This window comes from Lutjanus erythropterus, chromosome 7 (assembly GCF_056507025.1).
Source record: "Lutjanus erythropterus isolate fLutEry1 chromosome 7, fLutEry1.hap2, whole genome shotgun sequence".
NCBI classification, from domain to species: domain Eukaryota; kingdom Metazoa; phylum Chordata; class Actinopteri; order Lutjaniformes; family Lutjanidae; genus Lutjanus; species Lutjanus erythropterus.
The window spans coordinates 38136261-38162531 of NC_139323.1; the positions used below are offsets into that span (position 1 = coordinate 38136261).

At 40.1% G+C, this 26271-nt stretch overlaps 1 protein-coding gene across 2 annotated transcripts in view; it reads right to left on the reverse strand.

The window, feature by feature from the left end:
* lrp8 (low density lipoprotein receptor-related protein 8, apolipoprotein e receptor) overlaps positions 1-26271 on the reverse strand; it is a 246160-nt gene that overhangs the window by 103514 nt on the left and 116375 nt on the right. For both annotated transcript variants that reach the window (XM_084723705.1, XM_084723704.1), the window contains exon 3: positions 23684-23806. In XM_084723705.1, coding sequence (XP_084579831.1) covers positions 23684-23806 — 123 coding nt within the window. The remainder of the gene's footprint in view (positions 1-23683; positions 23807-26271) is intronic.

The following is a 26271-nucleotide window of genomic DNA, read 5'->3' on the forward strand; positions in this document are numbered from 1 at the left end:
TGTTTTGTGTGATCGCGGCAGCGGGCGTCCAGTGAGAGCGGTGCATTCAGAGGCAGGAGGAGAGAGAAAACGGAGCGGCAGCTCCTTGATGTTGAAAATGAAACATATGCTCATATAGATTTCAGTATATTTTATATATTTATATATTTTTATATGGTCATTGCAGAGATGCACAAAATGTCTAATCATTCTTTTTGAATAGGTTTTTAACAATTTTGATGAGCAGCAAACATATAGTGTTTTGCAGATGGTGAAGTATGAATGAGAAAAGAGGGTATGGATTTTAGGAAATGTGGTCACTGGATGCATTTTGTGTGAAAACAATATCCTTTATTAACTTCCACTTGTGAGCATCTCTACAAATGTTAAAGTAGAACACAACATTAACACCACAAGAACCTAAAATTACCACAAACAATGTGGACTGTGATGATGTGTGTATGAGAACTTTTTTTTCTTGCATTTGTTTGACACATCATCAATTAAAACCAAACTAACAGGGGGTCCATAACAGCTGATCGTCTGTGAAATAGGATAATTAAACTCAAGTTTCAGCCATGAGGTTGCACCATAAATTGGCGAGTGGCTGCTTGAGAATAGTAAACTTTTATCGCTTGGCTACTCTGCAGTAAAAACAGGGCCAAAGAATCCTTTGAATCAATATACAGCCATGTACTGAGCCATCCTGGTAACTCTGCCTGCTTTATAGAGAGCATATAAAATTTCATTTTATTTCAGACAGTTTAATATATACCAGGAAACTAAAATTAACATGTCTCATGTCTTTATGTTTTAGCTTCGGTTTCCTGGATTAACCTGCATTGAGGGACAACAGCTGAAACAGGAACAGAGATCTGTAACGGCTTGAAATGGATGGGTAAGATGAGGGAATTAAGCAAAGCAGAAAAAGGAAATAGAGCAAGCGATGTAAGAGGGGGAGGTGAGGTCAGATATTGGTCACAGAATGAAAAATATAAATGCGGAGACAAACTGGGAACAAGGCAATTAGAGGAAAATACTACAGAGACAGAGGTAGTGGGCTGATGGGTTGGAATCTGATCAAATTGGAGCTTCTTGTGACCTGAGGGCCTGCAAATGCACACACAATAGACATCAAATCCACATTTGGTCACTGAATTATTCAACTCTTATCCACTTCTACATCACACCAGGAAAAGACACATAAACATGCACATTAATACACAAAGAAAACACAGAAATCTAAAATTATGAACCGCAAACCTCCTCAGGTTACGCTGTAATGATGTGAGCTGGATTGCATCTTAGCACAACAGAGATTTGGAGAAGTGGTCCACAATGAATCTGTTGCTTTAGTTTCTGCAACTGAAATTTCGTTCAAATTGGTTTCGCAGTAATTGCATGGTTAATCTCTTTCAGGAATCACAGTGCATGCAGTATGAATGGAGAGCTTTTTTTTTTTTTCGGAGCCCTAACCTTTACAAAAGGAGAAGAAAAGACTGGAGTAGACAAAGGACAGGAGGCAGGGGAGCTTTAAGCTCACAGAGCGCTCATGTGCATCAATGATTCATACAAGACCAGAGATGTATGGATCGGCCAATTATTTGGCTTGTAAGGACTTTGCAAGTCTAATGCTTTGATCGGTTGCAGTGGGTCGTTTTGTCACGTGACACTCATTAACCTCGTTCCAAACAGCGATCTTATTTTCACAGGCTTGTTAAGGTAAGTTAAAGGGGGGATATTTTTGTGTGTGTGTGTGTGTGTGAGAGAACACATCAGCATTAAGACTCTGAAGAGCAGACATATTAAAATGCAGTTACCTTCTGTTTATTTCTTTCTCTGACCACCTGATTATATTGTAGCTGTTATGCATTGTTAAAGTCGCGACCCAGTCAGTTTTCCCTACCGCCTCTCCTGTGCACTTCGCCCCAGAAAACAGCGGCAGCGAGAGCCGAGTGGGTCCCGCTGTTTACTGAAGGTGGTTAGGTGATGTGATTTCGAACAAAAAAAACTCACAATGTAGTTTTCCACAGTCACATCGGTATTGTAGGTAGCATTTCTGGCAACTTGTATGAGAAAAATTGCTGAATTTATGTGTTGAAAAATCACAACCCAGTGTTTCTTCAGACTCTTTCCACTTCCACCACACACCCTGGCAGTGAGAACCCAGCAGATCCTGCTGTGTACACATCTCAAAGTTATACTGTGAATTTTCAGTTACGGATATTGATGACAACTTAAGTTATCTAAAACACAAAGCTCAGCACTTCTTTCTGTATGTTAATACACTGGGAAGGATTTTAAAATGATGAGGGCTCCCAGGAGTTTTGGGCTCTTGATCATTTTAGTAATTTTTAAATATAAAAGTTATGAAAAAATGGCAAAAATTCTCCGGTTCCGGTGTCACAGATGAGAGGATCTGTTGCTTTTCTTTGCCATTTAATGTTGTAAATTGAACATCACGTTGACACACATTCTTGTCTTCAGTAGATTAAACTCTTCATATTGTGTAGCGATAATGAAGAGCACTAAATGGTTACTATACTTAACCCTTGGACATCTGCGTATCTTTCCTAAAGAAAAAAGCTGTTATTTTCTCCTTGAAATCTAAATGCGTGACTTGAGAGTGTGAGCGTGAGCTGTGAAATTTCAGCTAGAAAAATGGATAAAATAAGTTGATGGACCTTCACAAAACTTCACAGGTCAATGACAGTTCTTCCCGTTTACGGTGTTGAGTCAGTATACAAAGCAGGGCATCACTCATGATGTGAATAAATATGTTTTATCAAATATACACTCACTTCATGTGACTTATTTGTGTGTGTGTGTGTGTGTGTATAAGCATGGCATAATGAGAGTATGCATGAGTAAAGTGCATATGTGTTTGCATGTGGATGTACTGTAAGTGTACATATATTTGTGTATGCATGGCTGAGCGTGTGTTTGCTTGTTTGTAAGCATGGATACATAATATATGTGTGAATGCATGAGTGTGTGTATTTCATATATCCTCACATGGCACACAGAGAACTGGAGCATGATGCTGCATCACCATGGAAAATGAAGCGGGCTGTGGAAGGGAGATAAAAAATCCAGACAGTGGTTGAAAAAATCTTCTGTTTGATATTTTCAAGAATTTGGTAATTTGGGAAATAGAAAATGACCAGTCTGTCTTGGTAAAAAATACCAATGTCATAATCTTAATTTTTAACCTTAATGATCTCAGTTGATTGTTTTAATGTTACTGGTTGAGATATTTACAGTAACTCCGCTTGATGGTAGCAGACAATTTACTACTAATAAAACAGTTTTTAAAATATTCAGGGATGTGTCTAAGGGAAATGAATGTTCTAACAATGTCGCCTTTCACACATTTCTGTGTACTTTTCGACTGTTAAGTTTGGTTTAGTTGGTCACCCCACTGGCGCTGAATCTAAATGAGGACTTTGGGCTTGGAGGCCGAGGCCGACGCGCTACTTCTCGCCTTGAAATGTTGCTGTAGCACCAGCTCCCCCCCCCCCCCTTGTCCTTCACACGTGAAATCCAATTTACGGAAAGGGCGTATGTGGTTAATATCAGATTACATTTTAAATGAAGGTTAGTGTTGATTAGTGGCTTTCATTGGAACGCTGATCTCCTATTATTGCAGCCCTGATGTGGAGAGAGGGAGGGGGGGAGTATGCTGGAGAGAGGAAGATCAAAGTCAAGGGAAAGGAGAGAAAAAATGATCAGAGAGAGCAGGTGCAGAGAGAGGAGGAAGTGGTAGGATGGCATCAAAACAAGAAGAGAGGGAAATGAAAGCCATGCAGCGAAGGAACATCAGAAAAAAAAACACAGGGAACTTGTGACAACACTGAAACAGAGTCAGAGGTCCAAAGTTTAAAAAAGACTCTCAGACAGTAGACAGAAATTATGTTGCCATGAAAATATTGTGCAGATGTTATGCAAACTTTGGCAAAGTAAAATGCGAATCAGTGTGAATGAATGAATTTGTTTCCGCGTGGAGTTTTAAAAAGCCACTGCGGGGACAGACAAGCAACAGGAGTCACCATCTGCTGCTACATTCATCCATGGTTATCCAAGTCCTTTTCATTCATTATTTCTGTGCTTTCTGTTCGGAGGCATGTGAGAGTGAGTGGCATGTGAATTACAAGACTGCACTTGGATTGGGATCCCACAGGACCCAATGCAAATCTCACGGGAGCCTGTGGTTTTAACGTTGCTGGGGGTGGGAGCGGCCGGTCAAGCAATAAACACTAAGTCCCCTGTTTTTAACAGCGCTGCCAGTTTTCTCTCCCTCTCCTCTCGCGCCGTGCTGAAAGTAGTCAGCTTCTTCCTCACTATTTCACTGTGGATCAATGGATTAGATTTTCCTATAGCTTATAAATATTTTGTTTGATCTTGTGGATATTGAAATAGTTTGTTTGATCTTCTTCCTCCCTTTCTAGATTTTTAAAAAACTTTTTTACTTTGAATATATAATGTCCCTATCATGACTAGACGTGTTTAATTGAATAAATGTAATTATTATGAATGCAATTATCCACTAAAACATAATTTACCCCATTATTACCAACAGGTATGCATGTCTTTACTAATACCACAGAAAAATAACATGTTTTCCCTGAGTTTACACAAAATCAGTGGACTGTATTATTGTAGAGGAGTGAATGGTCAGAAAGTTTGCAGGAGTGTGTGGGAGTCACACAGCAGGTGGTGACCGTCAGAATCAAGTGGAAGTGGGATTAGGAATTCTGTCCCATGCAAGCCTCTAATGTGAATGTCTTCTGTACAAATAGAACTAGAAGGCGTCACTCAGTAGAGTGCAGATCCCTGCCAGGCTACCTGAAATAAATATTCAGATGTAATCACCAACATTTTGATTAGTAACTGTACTTGAATTTCACTTTTTTTTGTTAGAAGCGGTTGTTTGTACCAAATTTGAAGAAACTCTTTTCTGAGATATTTGCATTCACGAGTGTGTGATGGATGTGAGGTCACAGCGTCCTCTGACCACCAAAATCTGATCAGTTCATTCTCGAGTCTAACAGGTTGTTCTCTCAAGACATTCTTGAGATATCGTGTTCACAAGAAGTGAAAGAGCCAAAGAACATAACGCCTCTGGCCACAGCTGTCGCCAGCATGTAGCCTTAAAAACGGGTTTTCAGAAGGTCCTTCAGCATACAGTCATGAATGTGCATAAAACAATTAGGCTGATCGGTACAGCAGTATGCAAGATTAGCTGCGGACAAGCTGCAGGTCCACTGATGCATAAACACACACACTAGTAATCGCATGATCCTTTCCTGGCTTACAAGGTAAGGTGCAATAATGTGAAGGTATATTCAACCAGTCTTTATTGAAGCGCCTCATTTCTGATACACCAACTTTTCAAGTTTAAAAGCTTTTTTGCAATAGTTCCACTAATTTGCTAATTTCATTTCTGGTTTATGTTCAAAATGAAATGAATCAGAATATCACCATGTCCACAGTTAAACATTGGGATGGACGATGATTCTTAGTGGGTCTATTAGAGGTTCTGTCTCTGCACCACATGTCCTTAAGTTAGTTGTGTTTAATATGAGATGATAAACATGAAATGGAGACTTGGTGCAATGAACAGAAGCAACAGCTCTGGTTTATTTTTTTGTCCCAAGTGTCAAATACGGAACTTGGGCAACAACTCCGAGGGGACAAGCTGCCTCAAATATAGGAGGCATTTAAATCACAATGGTATGATGGTGGAAGACTCAGTGGCCAATGACTGTCAGCCATCACAATGGACCAACCCTAGTGCCTATAGAGTCAGTTTATGTGACTGAGACTTTTCATGTGTCTCTTTGGTGGGACAATTTCATTTTTTTTTTGCGGGGATCTGAAGTCGATTCTACCGCAAAGTTAAACTAGAGTGGATGCACTCCCTCTCTCATTCTCTCTGTATCTCAGGGCTGTGTGAAGGAGAAGAACGGGCTTGTTAAATGTGGAACCATTAGCACGGTCTAGACTGTGGGTCTGTCAGTGCCGTGGGGGGGGTGGGGGGGGGAATACAGCGCGACACCAGCGCTCTCATAGGAAATTGCCACTTTCTTCCAACAGGCCCCTCTTAATGGTTGTTTAGTAGACGACACATTGAGCATTAAAAATACCGCCAGTGGCTAGTGCCACATCTCAACTAATGAGAGATTGCAGGAGAGGGAGGCAAACAAAAGAAAGGAGAGGCAGAAGGAGAGTCGGGCCGCTATTTTGGGATGCACGGAGTGTGGGGCTGAACTTGACAGGGGAACTCTGAGCTTATTTCCTCTGTGGCAGTTTATTCAAAGTCTGGGTTGGGGCACAAAGGCAGGGGTGCGAAGATTAAAACAGGCAGCCAAATTATGTGGAGAGCGTAGTCGACTTCTGAAGGCTTTTGAATGGACTTTTCTAATATCACAAGACAGCTACTGGCTGCGCAAAGTTGCCTTTCAAAGTCATGTAAAGGTGGACTCAGATAAATTACACGCTTTAGCAAGTTTAGTGGCCTGAAAAGCATCAGAATTTTGATTCAGCGTGGCAAAACAATTTCCTGCACAATTAATTTTAGTCACAGGAAAATGTGGAAATCCACGGAGAATGTTTGAAAACAACTGCGCAGTCTGTTTGCATGCCTCAGTGGGTGTCATTTTCATGTTATGTTCATCAGCTGTCCTCACGTAAAAAGGATGTTTTACACTGATGCCTGCTGCCAACAATTTGGTCCAACTATGCATTAAACAGCTGATTTAATATTTTACCCTGCAGATATTTTTCCCTCAACACCTGTTAATTTATCTTGGACCATCATTAGGATTACTGATGATGCATGTGTTTTTTTCATGGTTGCAGCTGAATCTTTCTCTCTTGCCTCCACTGCTTCTAGTTCCAATGATTAGTCTCTGTACCTGGTCTTGTGATCATGCTTTGCTTTTTTTCTGCCTCCTTCCTGCCTTAAGCCTCAGTCACACTAAACAACTTTTAAAGTCATCAGATCACTGTTGCCGTTCACACTATGAAACCTCTCCTCCTTGTAGCTCTAAGTCTTGACGTTGTTCCACACTAGATAACTGATCAGCAACTAGGAGTCACACATTACAAGATCTTTCATCTGAGGAATCCCTGATGAGTCAGTCTGCTCTCCAAACTACCCTCTGTCACTAAAACACATAATAGAAGTGACATTAGATTATTAATAATGAAGCATCAGTGTGCAGTTACTGCTGTGTTCACATAGTAGTCAGACCTCTATGACCTGGATATGACGCGTTCATAGTGCAAAAATAAAGGTTTTAAGGTGAAGACGGAGCCCCTCTCCTCCCAGTTTATATGCTTTACTCGCAAATGCGTTATTTAACCCAAATACGAAGCTTCTGTGGCGGCATGGTGGTGCAGTGGTGCAGTGCCGCCTCACACCAAAAAGGTCCTGAGTTCGAATCCCCCAGCCGGCTGGGGTGCTGGGGAGTTTGTGCGGAGTTTGCATGTTCTCCTTGTGTCGGCATGGGTTCTCTCCGGCATAATAGGTTAATTGGTGACTCAAAATTATAAGTGTGAATGTGAGAGTGAATGGTTGTCTGTCTCTATGTGTCAGCCCTGCGATGAAGTGGCGACTTGTCCAGGGTGAACCCCGCCTCTCGCCCAGTGTCAGCTGGGATAGGCTCCAGCCCCCCGCGACCCATTGAAGGATAAGCAGTTACGGACAATGAATGAATAAAAAAAAGAATGAAACTTTCGTAGCGCAAAATAACATAGCGTTAGTGTCTGAAGAGATAAAACTCAGCCCTCTCCTTTCTTCTCCTCTCTCTTATTATAGCAGTGATGTTTATCATGAAAACACACAACAGAAGAGACTTTAGATTATTAATACTGAAGCATCATGTTACTGCTGTCAATAGTGCTGTGTCAGCGCTGCTGGAGATGGACGTTGTTTGAACTGTTTCAGAACTTTATAACCACAACAACATAATAAAGCTGCAACGATTAATCAATTATTAATTGAATATCAAATTAATCGCTAACTATTTCGATAATCGATTAATTGTTTTGAGTCATTTTTTTGTATAAAATGTCCAAATTCTCTGATTTCAGCTGAATATCTTTGGTTTGTGGGCAAAACAAGACATTTGACGACGTCACCTGGGGCTTTGGGAAACCAGGCTGGACATTTTCTGGATGAGACAACTAATGGATTAATTGATATTAATGACAGATTAATTGTTAATGATGCTCTTCAATCTCTGTCTCTCCTTGTCGACTCCTCTCCTCACTCGGCCGTCCATGTCTGCAGCTCTGAGCCCATCTGCTCTAACAGGCTGTAGCTGCTGCATGGCTGGTTGTCCCTGACATGACTACACGTTAAACCTGCTTGATAGCGAGGCACCAGTGAGCTTTCGTCGTGCTCTTGTTAGCATCTTTGAACAGTTCTCTGATCTGTTTTTTTTTTTTTTTTTTGTCTGTGCTATCCAAAATCTGCCAGTGAGTAAAAAATCAGGGCTGAAATTACAGTATTGGATCTGTTCACCTGTCTGACTGTTTTCTTGTTGTTAAGCGTGAGCCTGCTTTAATAAAGACTGTTTTTATGACCACAGTTCTGTCTCCAGAGTCTGCTTCTGGATACCACATCTGCAACTCAGTGATGAAATTTACTTCTTTCTTAGAAGAGAATTAAATAAAGACAAATGAAACTGAAATTAAGAAAGTGCTGCAATTTTTCAGCCCATCCGTGCTGAGTGATGAGGGTAAAGAAAGATGAACTTGTTATTTTGCGTGGCTCTTTACAAACCAAAGCACTAGCAAAAACAATCCCATCAGGCTGTTCCAGCTCCACAAGACGCCCTCTGAGAGCCAAAACATATTGACTACCAATCAATCGTAACCAGCCAAGAGCAGGGGTCACTAATTGAACGGAAGAATGGAATTGATGAAAAAATCACATGGTGGCAGTTGATGCGTGGGCAGTTTTCTCTGTTTGATCGCCACGTACAGTGTAAACAAGGAAGCAGGTTTTTATGTAAACAGCTGCTTCAACTGAAATTCAAATGTTGTCTGATTTCAGAACATTTTAATTTCTAATTTGAAACAGATCTGAAGACATGGGCTCAAACAAGTTTCCTCAACGTTTAATTTATTCATCAGCACGTCCCTGAAATATGTTCAGTGAAATCTGATCTAGTTTAATGAAACATTTACATTGGAGTGATAAGCTGTAACTCAAAATTGTTTGCTTTCCAGTATTCAGTGTAATACTAAATTATAAATTCCTTATCTTAAAAGATCTAATTCTATATAAAGTACAGTTAAAACTTACTGAACCACTGAAACAGTCAGATTTTATGTGCAACTTCTGAGAGTAATATTGATAATGACCACTTTCTCTCTGGTTTTCTCAGATATTGGATATTTCTTGCAGGGCTTTCTGGGTGTCATTAATGCAGTGTATTGCCATCATATTGCAGCTAAAATGCAATGTGTTTTTTTTTAAAGCCTGGTGTATTTCCTGTTATGTGTGTTGCGGCTGGGTGGCAATTCTGTATCTTCCTTGAGGGATCAATACACTTTAACTTATTACTGATATAAATCAGGGTAAAGACATTTGTCGTTAATGAGATTCCAGAAGATGCAGCAGGATAAGCAGAACAACGCACACGAGGGCCTGAGATGATGGTTTACAATATGAAAACAGAGAGAGAGAGAGAGACAGAGATGACCTTTAATGTTTTGTTGTTTTTTTCCAGCAACTTCTATGGTGACATTAAACTCACTGTCAGTATCGTATCTTCAATTATTTATGAGACAGATTTCACCAACACACACACACACACACACACACACACACACACACACACACACACACACGCACACACACACACACACACACGACTATGTGCCTGGAGAAAACTGCTAAGAACCAGAATGGGGGACACTGCCACTTCAGGCCGTCCTCGCCAGATAAATGTCAGCCTTCGTTGCTTGTTCAAACGCTTAAAACTGACCATGTTTACATTTTCATGACCAGCAACCTCCTGCATTCAAGTGACTGTCCTCCAGTGGCAAAAAGCTCTTTTGTAGTGTAAGTAGTAATGTTGTTATACTGCCACAAAAAGTCTTAGGGAGGAGGTTGGGTGGATAATCTGACATACAAAGTTTATGACTTCGACACCAGAGACCACAGTTTACATCATGTTTCCAATCAAACAGAAAATGTTAGTTTCTATAACAGTTAAGGATCTTTTTATAGGGCTGACACCTTGTGGTCGATCGGTCAGTTTGGTTGGTTGATATGCTCTTGTCTGACCAAATTCTCATTACTGTTGCAAGGAGAGAAGCGTCTCTTAATCCATTATTGTCAAGGACTGGACGTAAGCAGACCTGATGTATTTTATTTCTGAGCGACAGGCTATTTGCTGAATATTTACTGGCTCCAAACTAATTGACACCATGTCATTGGCTCTAAGGCCGGAGATATACTTGCTGTTTAACCATGCGTTTGCGTTCGCGTATGCGTCGCGTTAATTTCTGAGGACGTGCACAACCATCGCTCCAAATGGACGCAGGATACGCGAGGCAGCCATGAAGCATAGGGATGCGTAGGGGTGCGTATGCGAACGCGTAGTTTAAAGCAAGTATATCTCCGCCCTAAGTCTGAGAGGACAGAAGAGCTGAATGGATAAAAAGTCAACGTGTGTCAGGATTTTACTTCTTTCTTAATGAGGTCTGGACAGTAAAGTTTCAAGCTCGGTGATGGTAAAAAAAAACCAAAAAAAAAACCAGCTGTTTGTGACCTGAAACTCAAACTTTAAAACAGTAAGTTTTTCCATATTTGACATTGTTTTAGTGTTTATTTTGTGGGTTATCCTGTTGAACTAGGTGCTAGCATGTAGCTAATGTGGCACAAGAGCAACATCAAGAGCTACTGTGACTGTGTCTCATTTGGTGTTTTTTCATAAATATTAACAGATGAGTAAACTTTTATGTTTAACATTTATGCCAGTAAGGACAAAAGGTCTTCAAATTTCTATGGCTGAATCAGTTACACATCAACTGGTCCATTTCCATGGCAACTGAGCAAACTCCATCTACTCATGAAAACCATGTGATGCAGTTGAAAGCCCTGATTAAAGCCTGTAAATTACTTTGGGACTCTATTGCAACCTAACACAAGAGTATTAATGCCTTAACCACAGAGTATACTTAAATAAATACCTTTGTAGAAATACGACTGCCCCCATTAAACCAGTCAGTTCAGTGCAAAGACATAAAACAGCTGCATATTCTGTATGTTCATCCTTGAATTATTATCCATTTACTGGGTACCTGAATACAGGGACACTTTTTGAAATTGATGCATAACAAGTTATCACAGCCCCCAGAGATAAGTGTATAATTCACACCTGAAGTGAACTATAATTCACCCCATGAAAAAAATGCAGAGTGCACGCAGTCACAGTAAAGCTCAGCCAATCAAAGAAATCACTGAGCTCTGTGGCTCTGCGGCTGAGTCAGTAACTCACAACCAGAGCTGACAATCAAAGGAAAAACCTTCAGCAATTGCTGTAAGTTTTTTTTCTTAATAATCTACATTCACCCACTCATCACAGCAACCATTGAAACTGAATGAAACTCTTGAGCACTGCAAGCAGAGAAACGGCGCCTGTGATCATTTTGAAAGTATGAATCACACCAAACTATGTAATGGATAAAAAGAAAGTGAATGATTGAAACTAATGAAGGTCAGTATGTGTGTTTGGCTTTGTGCCTATATGTGTGTATGTGTGTGTGTATCATGGCCAGTGAGTGAAAGGGAAAAAAGCTCAGGGAAACAGGGACCATTAAAATAATATGTAGCGACAAACTAGAGACAAATTAAGACTACAGTGACGCTGCACAACAAGATCAGAGGGACCTTGGAATGCACAGTAATGCACTCCAGTCCAACTCTTACTTGCCAACTCTCATGATTTTCCCAAGAGACTCCTGTTTTTCATTGCCCTCGCTTGCTTTTCTCTCAGGTTCATAATTCTCCAGCATTTCTCCAAACTTTCACACATTTTTGTTATCACAGCCTGTTTGTGGCACTATACGGTTGGTACAAAACCGATCTTCTGCAGTCAGTGAGAGATGAAGAGAGAAATGGAGAGTATTAGGAAAGGAATAATCAAGCAAACATCAGACGTCCTGGGAAGAAGAATTCCATTGTGGGTTTTTATATATATGTATATATATATATATATATATATACATATATACATATATACATACATACATACATACATACATACATACATACATACATACATATATATATATATATATATATATATATATATATATATATATATATATATATATATATATATATATATATATATATATATATATATATATATATATCCTCCTTAAAAGTGACCAGAATGGAGGAAACAAACTATGAAAGTCAGGTCAGACCCCCTGCTTTGGTTTCAAAATTGTGTCTATTTTTGAGGTCTCAACATTGGCATGTGTGAGTCCAACACATGCACACACGCACGCACGCACGCGCACACACTCACACACACACACACACACACACACACACACACACACACACACACACAAACAAACATTTTTTTGCGTGCATCTGTTTGAATGTGTGATGGTGGGGTTACTCACTTTTGGCTTGATTGAATGAGACACAGGTGAGGTGAGAGAGGGGGGGGATGGGGGGTCACATGGGAAATTACGCCTGGTGCTACCGCCGCCTCAAGCATGAAATTGAAGCCGTCCAACAATGCAACTCACAGGATCCTTCCCGTTCATATTCCAAAATAATTAACTAGCACCACCTCTTGCCTCCGTGCTATAATATGCTGACCTGCCTGTTGTCTCTGCAGACACAGAGAAGAAAAAACCCACCTCAGTACACAAGCAGCAGGTGGAACTGATGACAGCAGGGACGGAGAGAGATGAAGGCAGAGGGTTGTACGAGTTCAAGTATCAACTTTAGTTGTCACCGAAGGACAGCTGGCATCACAGCTGGTATTGGACTCGTATTTTGGGCTACAGCTGGATAATTTAACATCTGATTTGTCTTTGATTAAATTAAATATTTTTTACACAATTTCAAATTCATCACACTTTCATATAAATGTACAAGTTTATAGAGGACTTATTTTACCATTTAATATGTGCAGTGGGACATGTTGCTATATAAAGCTGCTCAGGACAAAATATAAGCATTAGTCTTGGTTTTAGAAACATTAATACTTATTCTTAAAGCTAAAGTTAACCTCAGTACAACATCTCTACAGGGATGCTAACGGCTTTGTGACTCTGTACTAAACTGAGCTAAATGCTAAAATTAGCATGTAAAACAAATATCAGTATTATTAAGAGCCTTGCATCCAAACTGAATTTCAATGCAGGCAAAATTAGAACATAATAAAACATGACTAACAAGGACAACATACAACAGCAATCACTTTCAAAAGTGTTGAGTTGCAGCATGTAGTCGAAAGCAATCATTGTCATCAGCGATATCTTCATCATCAACATTCTGCAATCACGATTGATAAATTACAGCCTTCCTCATCCCCGTATTAACATTCAGGAGGCTCAAGACTAAGAAGTTACACTACCTGTTTGACTATGCAACACCGAGGCTACCAGCAGATGTCCTCCAGCTGTCTCGCTGTCCGCTGTCAGTATCTCCACTACGGTTTTCTCCTCCGTAGCGCTTTAATTGCCTTATGGATATGAAATTGAAGGAGTCAGTGGTGACTCAATATGAGCTCTGTAAATCAAGGCCACAGAAAGTGGGAGAGGAGCCCTGCTGTGATGAAAGGCTCCACTTTGACAGTTTGTGTCTTTAGATGAATGGGTTTCATCAGATGGAATGAAATAAGTAGCAAAGTTTGAAATCATGGCAGTTTTAAAGCCCTGTGGTGTTGGGCGAGTGGGTGAAAAGATCTAATCAGATGATCGGTAGAAAGTTCTAAACACATCAGGACGGTGTAATGCTGTATTGATGGATCGATTTAATGACTCATTTGGAAACAAGAATGTTTTTCTGAGTGTAAAGACGCTGAATTCAGGGCCTCATACTAATAGAGCAGTGGTTGTCAAATAGGAGTCTGGGAACCCCCCAGAGGTTCGTGGCACTCTGCCAGAGGGTCCATTTATTAATCATATTCTTATTCTTACTATTGTTCTATTCTATTTTGTTGTATTATTCTTACTAGCTTGGTTTTGTCTGTATTCATACTCTTTTGTTGTTCCTCAAGCGTGTTTTATTCTCATTGCTGCTATGACATCTGAATTTCCTTCTGTGGATTAATAAATGTTTTATCTTATCTTATGCTTTTATGATTAGACCTTTAAACAAAGCAGAAACACCGTCCTTTAACTTTGTATTATAGACTCACTGTCTTCTCCTACCGCCTGTCTACTTACAGGTGTCAGGGCTCAACAATAAGGCTTTCCCGCTTGCCCACGGCAAGTAAAATGCCATGCTGGGTGAGTAAGTTTGGCAACTGGAGATAAACTAATAAACTTTTTTGAAAATCTATCAACTGTTGTTAAAACAATGTAATTTTTCATGCAAAAATGTCACAAAATGCTGTTTTTTAGCCTCTCAAATATGGAGATTTCTGGATTTTCTTTGTTAATTTTCATATTAAACTGAATATCTTTGAAAAACTGAATGAAAAACTGATATTTTTTCACAATTGTCTGACATTTTACATCCCTGGACTGAACATGACAATTAACTTTAGCCTTTGTTTCATTTGATAACTGCTAATAAATAAAACAATATGTATGAGGGCAAGTAAAACTTGACTTCAGGCAAGTAGACTGGGCAAGTGAAAAAAATACAATAACATTGAACCCTGGGCGTATAAAGAGTTTTGCTCTTAGATAATTACACTATTAGCAATCATACGCTATTTGTTCCACAAGCCATGCTGTAGTCTTATCATATTCAAGTCCCAGGCCTATTTTCTATTTTCTATCTGTTTTAGATTTATTATTGGCTATTATGTAAAATTACTAGAAAGTCTGTTTCATTTTATGTCTGCACGAAGAGTCAAACACACTCTCTACACTATGTTATGGGTGTGTTGACATGGTGAAAATATTTTAATACTTGTCTAATATCTTTGTAATGCATTTTTCTTGTGTTGCTCTTTCATATAACAAAGAAGAAGTGTAAAAAGAAAATGTATTCCCAGGGACGAATATGAGGGGGTTCCTGGTATGTTATCTATCCTGTCAGGGGTCCTTGGCTGAGAAAATAGAGAACAAAGTTTAGGTTGTGGAATGGTAAAATTATAGCATCAGTGAAATAAATACCGGCCCTCATATCAAAGAACTTAAAGGTCCCTTTGTCTTTCAAAATAAAAGAAAATCTAACTGCTTTCAAATCATAATAGCAGAGCCAAAGAGAATAATGAGACTGTTGTTTCTTCGTTTTTATCTCAACATGCTCTTTTACCGTGATGTGTGACTTGAGATTACTTGACTTCTAAAGTTATCAAAGTTCTCATTTGTGTTTATCTTTTTTTCCCCCATTATGTTTCACAATGCGTTTAGAGGCTTTTCAGTGCAGCCTTTGTCAGCATGCCTCTGAGCATGAAATGTGCCTGAGTGGACTTGTAATGATTAGATTTCTTATGTTGATGATACAAGACTTTTATGTAATGAATATAAAATATCCCCCAAGTTACACAGAGCTCTCCTGCGGCACACTCGAGCAGTTTTCTCTTTATATTCAAGATTTTGAAGTGTCACTTGGACCGGCTGGGGACTGTAAAGAGTGTCACATGTTGGGCCAATATGTGGAAGAGTGAGGCTGGCTCAGCGTCTGATGTTGCAATTCAATAACCTTTATCTACACAGAGACACTTGGGTGACGAGAAGGGCTCACTTTAATCCCTGGAGTGTAGATATGCAGCCGCGGAGCCAAAAGAGTGCACACACATAAAGATGGAGTTTAAATAACTCTTGAGAGAGTCGACGCAGCTCCTCTAATCAGCGCTGATTGTCAAACTGCAGGATCTTGCTGATGGCACTCAGAGAAAATGGATGCTGACTTTGTGATGGCTACACTTCAGGAAATCAAAGCTTTGATGTCTGGTACACAGACTCTGAACATGAGTGTCCCACAGCGAAGCATATTATGTAAATTAAACAGTTATGCAAAAACTTAACAGATGACGGCAGCCAATGATGAGTCATTCTTTGAAAACAAAAGATACCGCATGATTCTTTGGCATTTAGTTATCCAGGGTTTTCCCTGCCCAACAGCCCACTTTTGTATCACTGGCCGCCGCCTCTGTCGAACATTCTGACAAAAATGTGAAGTTTGTTTTGCTTTTAATGACAAAATTATTGTGCCTTTCATCAGCAACTGCTTTGATGCATTTCTGCCAAGTGTGGGGACATTACGTGCAGCACTCGAGAAGGACGGCAAAGGCCTGACTGATACTATAACACTCGTGACAAAGATCTTGTAATAGAGGCAGGATATTTTACAGTTTGTCTACAATGTCAAGTCTGGCAAATTAATGTAAAGTCCTGGTCTTTTCTGATGAATAGGTCAAAACCTGTTAAAACTGCTGTGTTTGTACCCCACAACAGTTTTCTTCTGTCCCGCTGTGTCCTTTTCTCTCCCGTTTCTTTGTCTGTCTTCAAGTTGGCGATCAAAGAGTCATTTTTTTTTTTTTTTTTTCACTTAAGCGCAGGGCACTGTAAAGGTGTGAGCCAAAATTGTGTTGGCTGCACTGGCTACACAAAACCTTCAGCCTCTGGCACAATCATCTCAAAATACTCCGGGGGAAACCATGTTGCCAGGTGAAATTTCCTGAATTACTCACAGGCACACAGTAAAACACAGTAAAACTATGGTAATGAATATTGGTGCTCAACTTTGTCACACAGTAAATAAAGAATATTAACTTGATTGTTTAATTGCCTGTGTGTATTACTGCTTTTAAGACAAGTTTCAAAATTTTGAACAGAATTCACAGAAGTTCTGGCACTAAAAATGTCTTTCTATTGCCACCAACCTTATACAACTTTAATAGTTTAACAAAAGGACAAGAAACTGCACTTATTATTTATTATTGCATGTGACAAATTAATTACAGGGCTGTTTTTGTTCAAGCAACAAGGTCAACAAATTTTTTGAGACCGTTTCAAGTGTGGAAAATTATCAAGTAAAATCATTCCATCCAAACATGTGGACTGTAGTTTGTTGTTGGCTTGTTTATTTCCATAAACAATAAATTACTGTCACATTTACTATGAAGGATGTCACTAATGTCTGTACTTGAGATTGGGGCAAAACATTGTATGCGCACACACATGCACATACACACACACACACACACACACACACACACACACACACACACACACACACACACACACACACACACACACACACACACACTTTCATGCATCAACCGCCACTCATCTGATTGAGCATTTTCTCCAGAATCCCCCTCAGGCCCAGATTCATTTTCCGTTGTGTAATTACAGACAACTCCTGCGGAACCTGCGTGTGTGTGTGTGCGGTTTCAGAGGCGTCATCAGAGGTCCATAGTTAATCAGCAGTCGACCAGAAGTCTCGGGGATCAGCCCATCGATTACCTCCCAGGGAAATCAATACAATCAACGGCATTACTTAAACTGGAGTCAGATCAGAAAGTGGAGGACATAGAACTCCGAAGACCAAGAGGACAGAGAAGAGGATGTGATACAAGATGGTAGGCTGGTGGAGAGAGGTTCAGAGGGAGCAAGATCTGCAATATTAACAAGGGGAAAAAAATTCAGAACAAAAAAGAAAATGAGGCCTGATTAGATCAAACGATAGGAGATAAGATGGGGATGGGTGATCTGTTTCTCCACTCATTTATTCAGGACTTTCACTTGTGATCTTTCTGTATATCATCATAATCGATGCAGATGCTTCCATGCAGGAGATTAAGAGTAGAGATTATGATGTTACACAAGGCTCTCCACTGCGTCATCAAAACACCAAAAGACAGAATATCTTTCAGAAGAGCGGTGTTTCAGGTAAGCATGTTCCTGGTGACTAATTAAATGGAACTTTTAATTTAGACTAATTAACTAGCCTAAAAGGAAGAAAACACTCAGATAACAATGAAAATTTAGCAGAAAGTTAAACACTGCCCAGAAAAAAAATATTGTAAGTATTAGAGCCATTTTATTCCATTATGTGCATTATTTTATAATCAGATCAGATCATAAATGTTGCTAAAAATCTGAGGCTTTTTCTGCCATGCATTATGAACATTGCACACACATACATGCACAAACACAGTTTGGCTAATGGTAGCAGTACTAGAAACAGCAGCCTGCTCTCCTTGCAGGTTAATGTCCACACGTCTGTGCTGAACGTGGTTACACATTGCTCCAGTCGAGTGTTTATAAGCCAGTTTACCTAAATAGAACCTTTTTTTCATTTTGTAGCCCAAATACTGACAAACTGCGTTACATTTTACAAGCTGTCTTCTGTCTTTTGCCGATAACAACTGGCAAGGGGAGAACTGGGCTACCCTCTAAAATATTAATAAACAGTTTAACCGACTGGTATTTCTGGTGCCCATTAGTGAGGCTGGTGATGTTTGATCATAAAGTTGACTAACTGTGCAAATCTCCAGTTCCAGGTAAGGGTAAGTCAAAGCCCACTGGAGCCTTTGTGGTGGCGAGTGGTAGATTTATTTTTTTATTTTTTTGTTTTTCTTTTCCTTTCTTTCCATCACTTATCTCTTTTGCATCAAACTGATGAAAACTTGGATTAAAACTGGATTTTCTATGAACAATTTCTCAGTGGAAGTTCTATGTATCGCACTGCTCTAGGGATAATTTTATTATGTGTACATACACTATCCTGTGTTTTAATGAAAGTATACACATTTAAAAGCATGCACACATCCCGCTGCATGCACACAAACACACACAGCAGCGAGGATCAATGTGGCTGAGAAAGTTAGAGACGCTCTCACAGCGTCTGACCTTGATTAGACATAATGAGACTTAACCACAAGTCCACTAATCTGATGAAATGACTTACTGATTCACCTTGTGATGAATACTAAATACAAGCATTGACTCTGGCTTCATACACACACACACACACACACACACACTCATGCCCTTATAGGCATGTGCACGTGTACACAGACGCACACTCACCCCACACATGTCCTTGGCCTCTCCAAATCAGACTTATTACTTTGAGAATCTTCAAAGGGTTCTTTGATCACCTCTTTGAAAATCATCTTAATAAAAATTGCAAATAGGAGCTGCTGGCCTGTAGTTAGAGCCATATGGAAAGTTTTCTGATAAGACAGAAGTGGAGAGAGTGACCTCTGGTAGTTCTACTCTGTTCTGTGACTTATCTTCAGAGGAAACACTGAGTCCCTGTGAAACACCTGTGAATCTATCCGGATCAGACGGACCAGTTTCAGCGTCTTCATGATGTTGGCAAAGCACCATATAGCTCTGCTGATTCCTAATGAGAGGACTTCCTAGCTCTGCTAACCAGGGGTCCACACTACGAAGCAGGATTAATGGTTGATGAGGTAACTAAAGATTAACTCTGGGTTTTCAGTCCTGTGACGATGATTCACTTCTTACCGGGGTTATGTTTAAGATAACTTTGTTACACTGCGCTGGACATCACCGAGATCCCATGGAGCCACGGAGAAAAGTGTTATTTCATTGTGCTTTTGTGTATCGATGACAACCGACAACAGTACTGACTGAAGCACTGAAGCCTCGTGCTTTGAATTTTGTTTTACATTCATTTTTTAGTTGCTCTCAAGTTCATTTTATTTCTGTTCTCTGACCGACCAAATGTGTTACCCTAAGAGCATGTATCTATAAAAAGAAGATTTACACACTTTATCATTTAATATGTTTGATCATGTGTCTGCAGATCAGTAAACATATTCAGGTTCGTTTGACGCTGCTGAAGGAGCGAACATGAACAATCATTGACACATTTTTCAGGGAAAAGAACCACAATCAGTAGAATATGCCTTTAAGGTAACTCATAACTTTAAGGTTAACACATAAGAATACACTTTACACTTTATTTCAATTCTTCAATTTTAATTCAGCACTCAAAAGTCTTTTGGTGTTAAGACAGTTACAGGTTAGAGGATGAGAGGAGGCTCATCAGATGCATCAACACTGTACAGAAGAATTTCAAGGCAACACAACACAATAATCTGAAGGAGAAGCCTGTGTGTTGTTTTTGTTGATCTGAACCTGGCCTTCAAAAAAGCTCAGTATTAAATTTTTGTTCTGCTTTTAATGGAACAATACATCTACTAACAGGTAGATTTAGCAGTTTGAATATAGATCAAAAATCAGGTATTTTGATATTTGGGACACAGTCTCTTCCAAAATCATGAATTTATCTTTCACAAAACTTACACAGTCATTACCCCAAACTCTCCCTCTTCTCTCTCAAACCCATATTTGGGCAAAGTCTATACAGCAAACATTTTATAAAATTATTTCTCAAGTCTTTTCTCATTCAGACATGAACTTAATCAAAGCCACTTTAAACTGAATGACTCCACTCTCCTTCAGACATTCTAATATAAACTCTGTCTTACCTGAACTGCTTTAATAAACTAAAAAAAAATCACAAGTTCATAAAGGTGCAAAGCTATTTTATAGCTTCCTGTCAGTAAATTAATTAAATCTCAACAAGACATTTTCAAAAAACATTAAATAACATGCCTTCTAAATAAAAAAAGTGTTTATATCTTTCAAAACCTTTCAAACTTCAAGTATCAATCATCACACAGCTTCAGTCTCATCATCACTCTCTGTCTGGGTCCGATCATCTAACACACAAACACACACACACACACATGCACACGCACGCGCACACACACACACACACACACACACACACACACACACACACACTGTGTAAAACCTCTCCGCCTCATCTCACACTCATCACACATCTTTGCAGCCTGGTTCCCCACCTGTGAATAGTGGGCTTCCTCTGCTGATTAAAAAATCCAGTAATCACAGTGGGCAGTGTTCCATTTTTCATAATTGCAGCAGCAAGCGACCTGACTCCCCGCCAACCTTTTAAATATGAGTTTAACAGGTAAGGTCTGTTTACAGGCTCTGTTCCATTTTTTTGTAATTACACTGCTGAAAAAAAGTGCAAAGGACATAATTTTGTATGACTGATGTTTAGCTATCTTGTGTAAAGTCCAGAACACTGGCAGGCCTCTGCTGGCAGCTTTTTAAAGCGGCTTTATGTTTTTCTGTAAAATCAGCTTTTAAAGCTCCAGTAGGCAACACTGTTCTGGTATAATTGAGAAATAATTTTATAAAAACTTTTCAGCATATTGTAAATCAGGTGTTCTGAGAGAGAACTACACTTCTGCACCTCCTCTTTGAATCTGTTTTCAGCATTCAGAGAATCTGCCCCGTGACGGTCGACTTAAACCAATCACAGGTGTTTTAGGACCTGGGGGACTCCACCTACTAGTGCAGCTGCGCGTGCACGTTCCTCCGGTGAGACCCTGAATCAGTGACGGAAACTACTGCAGGAAAAGACACTATAAAATGGCATTCTAATAAAGAGAAAAGAGCCTAATTAGCAACATGCTCAACCCAGGAGTTTGTCAGCTCACTCAGTTACTTCTGAGTTCACCTTCAGACAGCTGCTCAGAGCCGGCGAGCTCTGCAGTGAAGGGTTGGTGGTAGACTGGCGCTTCAAGAGGAAAGAAAACACCAGAGTTGCTGTGATGCTGGCTACTTTGCTGGCAGCAGAGGAGCTCAGAGTGTATGTTTCAAACTTTTGTGACTAAAAAGAGGATTTATCTTCACTCCTGCTTCAACCTTCTGCAGCAACAACGAAGAAATCATGGAGGACTGGCCAGAGGAGACCTCAGCGTTTGTTTTTGAAATGTTTTTGCTTTTGAGATGAAAAAGTGGATTTATTTTCACTCATGTCTCTCTGCAGCAGCGGTTCACGAAACAATTATGGACATGCTGACCAGCCAGATGAGAGCACAGAGTTTGTGTTTTTAAAGTTTTGGGATTAAAAGGTGGATTTATCTTCATGTTTGCTTGTAAACCTGTGTGCAGCAGCACCATGGAGGAGCCCACTGCGCTGTTTACAGGGTGAGTGAATGACACAATTACAGACAATGCCTGACATTTTTGGCAGCGTGAGTCAAACCGTGTTGCCGCTGAGTTGCATTTTCATGACCACTGGTATCGTGGAGAGCCGTGCCCGACATGAACCGCGAGCCCAATTCGCGTCCAAGCGGGCTGCGGTCACGTCACGCTGACCGCGGCCCAACAGTGGCGAGCCTCCTTTCTATCCCCCTCCAACAAGCGAGCGTTGTGATACTGAGCTCGTGTGTGTGCAGTCCTTCTGTATCTTCACTCTGAATCTTTATGTTTTTAAATGTAGTTTCTCTCCTCTGTCTGTGTTTTTTACTGTCAGGTGTCTGTTTTATTCCACACAGCTGATGTCTGTCAGTCTGTACTCGCTTATGATAGACTCAGTAAACTGTTACTTGCGCTCATGAAGGGTGTGCAGCTCATCTAGTGGGAGGGGCTCAGGACACAGAAAACGAAACGTAACTCAGATGAGACTCAAAAATGTAAAGACAAAACTAAGACAATATCTGGTCTCATTTCACAGTATTGATATAATGTTGATATATTGTCTAGCCCTGTTATAAAAACATCAGAAAACTGTTCTGAAGGTGTTGCATATGTTTTTTTCTGTCTATCCACAAAGAAATATCCAAGATTAACAAAGGTCATTGTAGTTTTTAGCTACATTGGCTAAATTGTCCTCCACATAAACTGCTTTGCCTCATTTACATTCAGTATTTGCAGCAAAAGCTTGTTGGTCCCACAGAATGGGCAGCAGCAATAGTCTAACTATAAACTGACAAAACACTTTCATCAGTGTCTCTGCACACAACACAAAAGCACTTCTGATATTTAGTCCCACTGCATAACTGACAAATGTATATGAAACTGAATATGCAAGTTACAGAAAATCTTTTCCTGTCTGACAATCTGTTTCATGAGAAATGGAGAGGGTTTCAGGGTGAGCATTTCTAATTTACACCTTCCTAAGCGTGCTCTATGGAAATCGTATGAAAGAAGCAGACGTCTCGTCCACTCTCCTGCCCTCCACGGCCTTGATCAAACCCTGTATGGATGTCCTGCCTCTGATGGTGCAGCCAACGAAAAAAAAAAAAAAAAGCAACTGAAAGCAATTTTCTGAGGCAACGCGCAAGAAAGAGAAGGCTGGCACTGCAGCTGGAGAGCAGCAAAATGTGACACACTGAGGCCGAGCGACCTTGGGAGCGCTTTATGCTGAAGGAAATGTATGTGTGTGCATACAGTCTGTTTGTGTGTGTGTGTGTGAGAGAGAGAGGACGAGATAAACTACTTTAAACACAAATACCATTACTTTAAAAGAGACAAAAAACATTACATCATGCTGCTGTATATATACACGTCTTAGAAAATTCATGTATTTTGTTGACTTTCATTTCATTAAAACACAAACACACATGTAACATTTGAGACATGTTAAATGTGTGTGCGTGTCTGTGTGTATGTTTGCCTTCGTGCCATTGTCTGTCTGTGGTTGTGTCTGTTTGTCATCCGTGCAGCTACTTACTGCAGATTGCATCAGCCTCGTCTGACCCGTCTGCACACTCCGGTTCTCCATCGCAGCGCCACCTAGCAGGAACACACTGTCCGTTCTTACAGGCGAAGTCTGTGGTTGCACATGTCTTCTTCGCTGTGGAGACAAAGGTGACAGACATTACTATATTACTCCCTAATTAATTAATTAGTCATTACTAATATAACACTGTAATTAATCAACTCACTCACTAACACCTGTGGAAACTGGACTGATGACAAGTGTTGAAAATGAAAGCAAAAACTTTAAAGCAGTAAGTAGGAAGGAAACATGTCAATGACAATCAAAATTTTAAGTCAAGAGCACAATTTTCAAGCCTGTTTCACAGTATAATAATAGTGTAATCATCAGCAGGCAAAACTGCGCTGCAGCCAGGAGCAGGCTGGAGTCTTGATGGTGTGTTCAAGTGCAACTTGTAACGGGAGACGTGAGAGAAGACGAGGCGTTTGATTAGCCAGCCTTTGTTGGACTCTCTTCTTTGAGGTTGACTAAGTGGATCGGGGCTGTTAGTCAGGTGAGACGGTTTGTGACAGCTTTGTGAGTTTCTTTGCGAGTTGTCCACCTGTGTGTCTGCGTGTGTGTCAGCACAAATTAAAAAAAAAAAAGTCCCCAGTCTCTCGCTGAATCCATAATTAATATAATAATAGTTTTTATTAGCATTCATAATTTTATTTTGTTTATTTTTATATATTTATATATTTTTGTTTTACTATAATTTATTTTTGTTTTAGTTTTAAATCATTTTTCTTTCTTTTTTTTTTGTTCATATAGGTCCATTTATAGGTCCTTGTCACTGAAACTTTGTCACTTTTTAAATAAATCAACACAGAGGTAGAGTATGTCACATGTGAACGGAGCAGCAACCCTCAAGCTGCCCGTCTTATCTTCCTCAGATGTTTAGCTTCATTTTAACCATCCCATGATCCACCTTCAGAGTCCAGGTCGGTCTTAGCAGAGCCGGCTCTGGCTCTTGCAGTTCCCTGATAGCCTGTGGACTCCAAAGGTTTTGTGCAGTCACTTTCTCCAAGCAAGGGGAAAATTGAAGCACTTGAGTCTGTCACGGGGAGAGAGGTAAAAAAAATCCCTCTCCTTGACAGCGAGAGCCACCGAACAAGAGAAAGCACTCGCTTGGTGTGTTAGCAATGCCTTTGCTCCGCCATGATGAAATATACTGTACAGAGAGGGGGGGCTGACAAATGGCAAGAAAGTGTGTGTGTGTTCAGTGGTGGTGCAGGTGTCGGGGTGATTTTCTTCTGACGAGCAAACAGACTACTTCTGTTCCATTTTCTTTCACGTGAGTCTGGTGTTAAAGCACCTCATGGATCCTTTGTTAAAGCAGCTGAAAATGTAGGTTAGTGAGTGCTGGGATAAAGCAGTGTAATGTAATATTATATGAACGTGCAGTAAACTAAATCATAGTTTGCCTACTAAAGTTCATTATCCCCCTATCACCTGTTATTATATCAGACTCAGCGTCAGATGGATTTCTGAGAAAAAACAACCAAATATGAAACCAAAAACGAGATGAGGTCGTCTCTACCACGTTTCGTGAACAGTGATAACCTGACTGTTGTTCTGTTCTGTCAGACCTTGCACTTATGTAGTATGTGGGTGTTGTGTGGGCTCCTTGTGAAATTCAAAAACACATGCAATGAACATTTATGCTTATTCACTAACATGTTTTCGAGGGCGGGGGAAACTGGAGGACGCAGAGGAAACCCACGCACGCACACTCCACATACAAAGACAGCATCCAATATTGTTTTTTTTTTCCATTTGCCTAGGTCGGAAATCTACTTCCCTGAAGTCAACTTTTATGTGCCCCTGGATTTTTGTTTGTCCAAGGTGATGTCATTTTGTTGGTCTAAACCCCAAAGATAAGGAAAAGCAGGAAATCTCTCTATTTGAGAAGCTGAAAACAATATTTTCCGCCATTGTGCATGAAAAAGTACATTGAATTTAATTTTTTTTTACTATTTGCCCAGTGAGGCAAGTGAGTTGCCAGATTCACTTGCCCAACACAACACCTTTCTTGCTGTGGGGCGGGTTCTTTGCCCCTGTGTCATGCCCCTGCATTCTGGGTGAAAACAAGCACTCTAATTTGACTGGCAGACAAGGCAATTTCTGAGATCCCTGCCAGGTGAAAACACACAACATAAAGAAACCGTTTAGCTGTGGTGAACAACTATGCTATGCTTGACATTGTTACATAGAAAATAACTAAAGAAATAGGGGTTGATGAGGATCCTTTCGGTCTGATTCCATCAAAGTGGACAAACCAGACATATATAATGACTTTACTGAATCTTCAGATAATGTATTTCATACATCTGTCACTTTTTATGCAGGTGTTTTATGGTAGAGCCCTATTTTTTTCACATCACTGAGACTATTTTCTGATTCACTTTGATCCACAGACACAAAGTCTTTAACTCGGTAATATCATGAATTAACCTGTGATGCAGTGTTTGACACACACACACACACACTAACTGGCTGTTTTCACTCAAAAGGGGACGCAGTCGTGGGACATGACGCGTGGCTGCTTTCATCCATCCTTA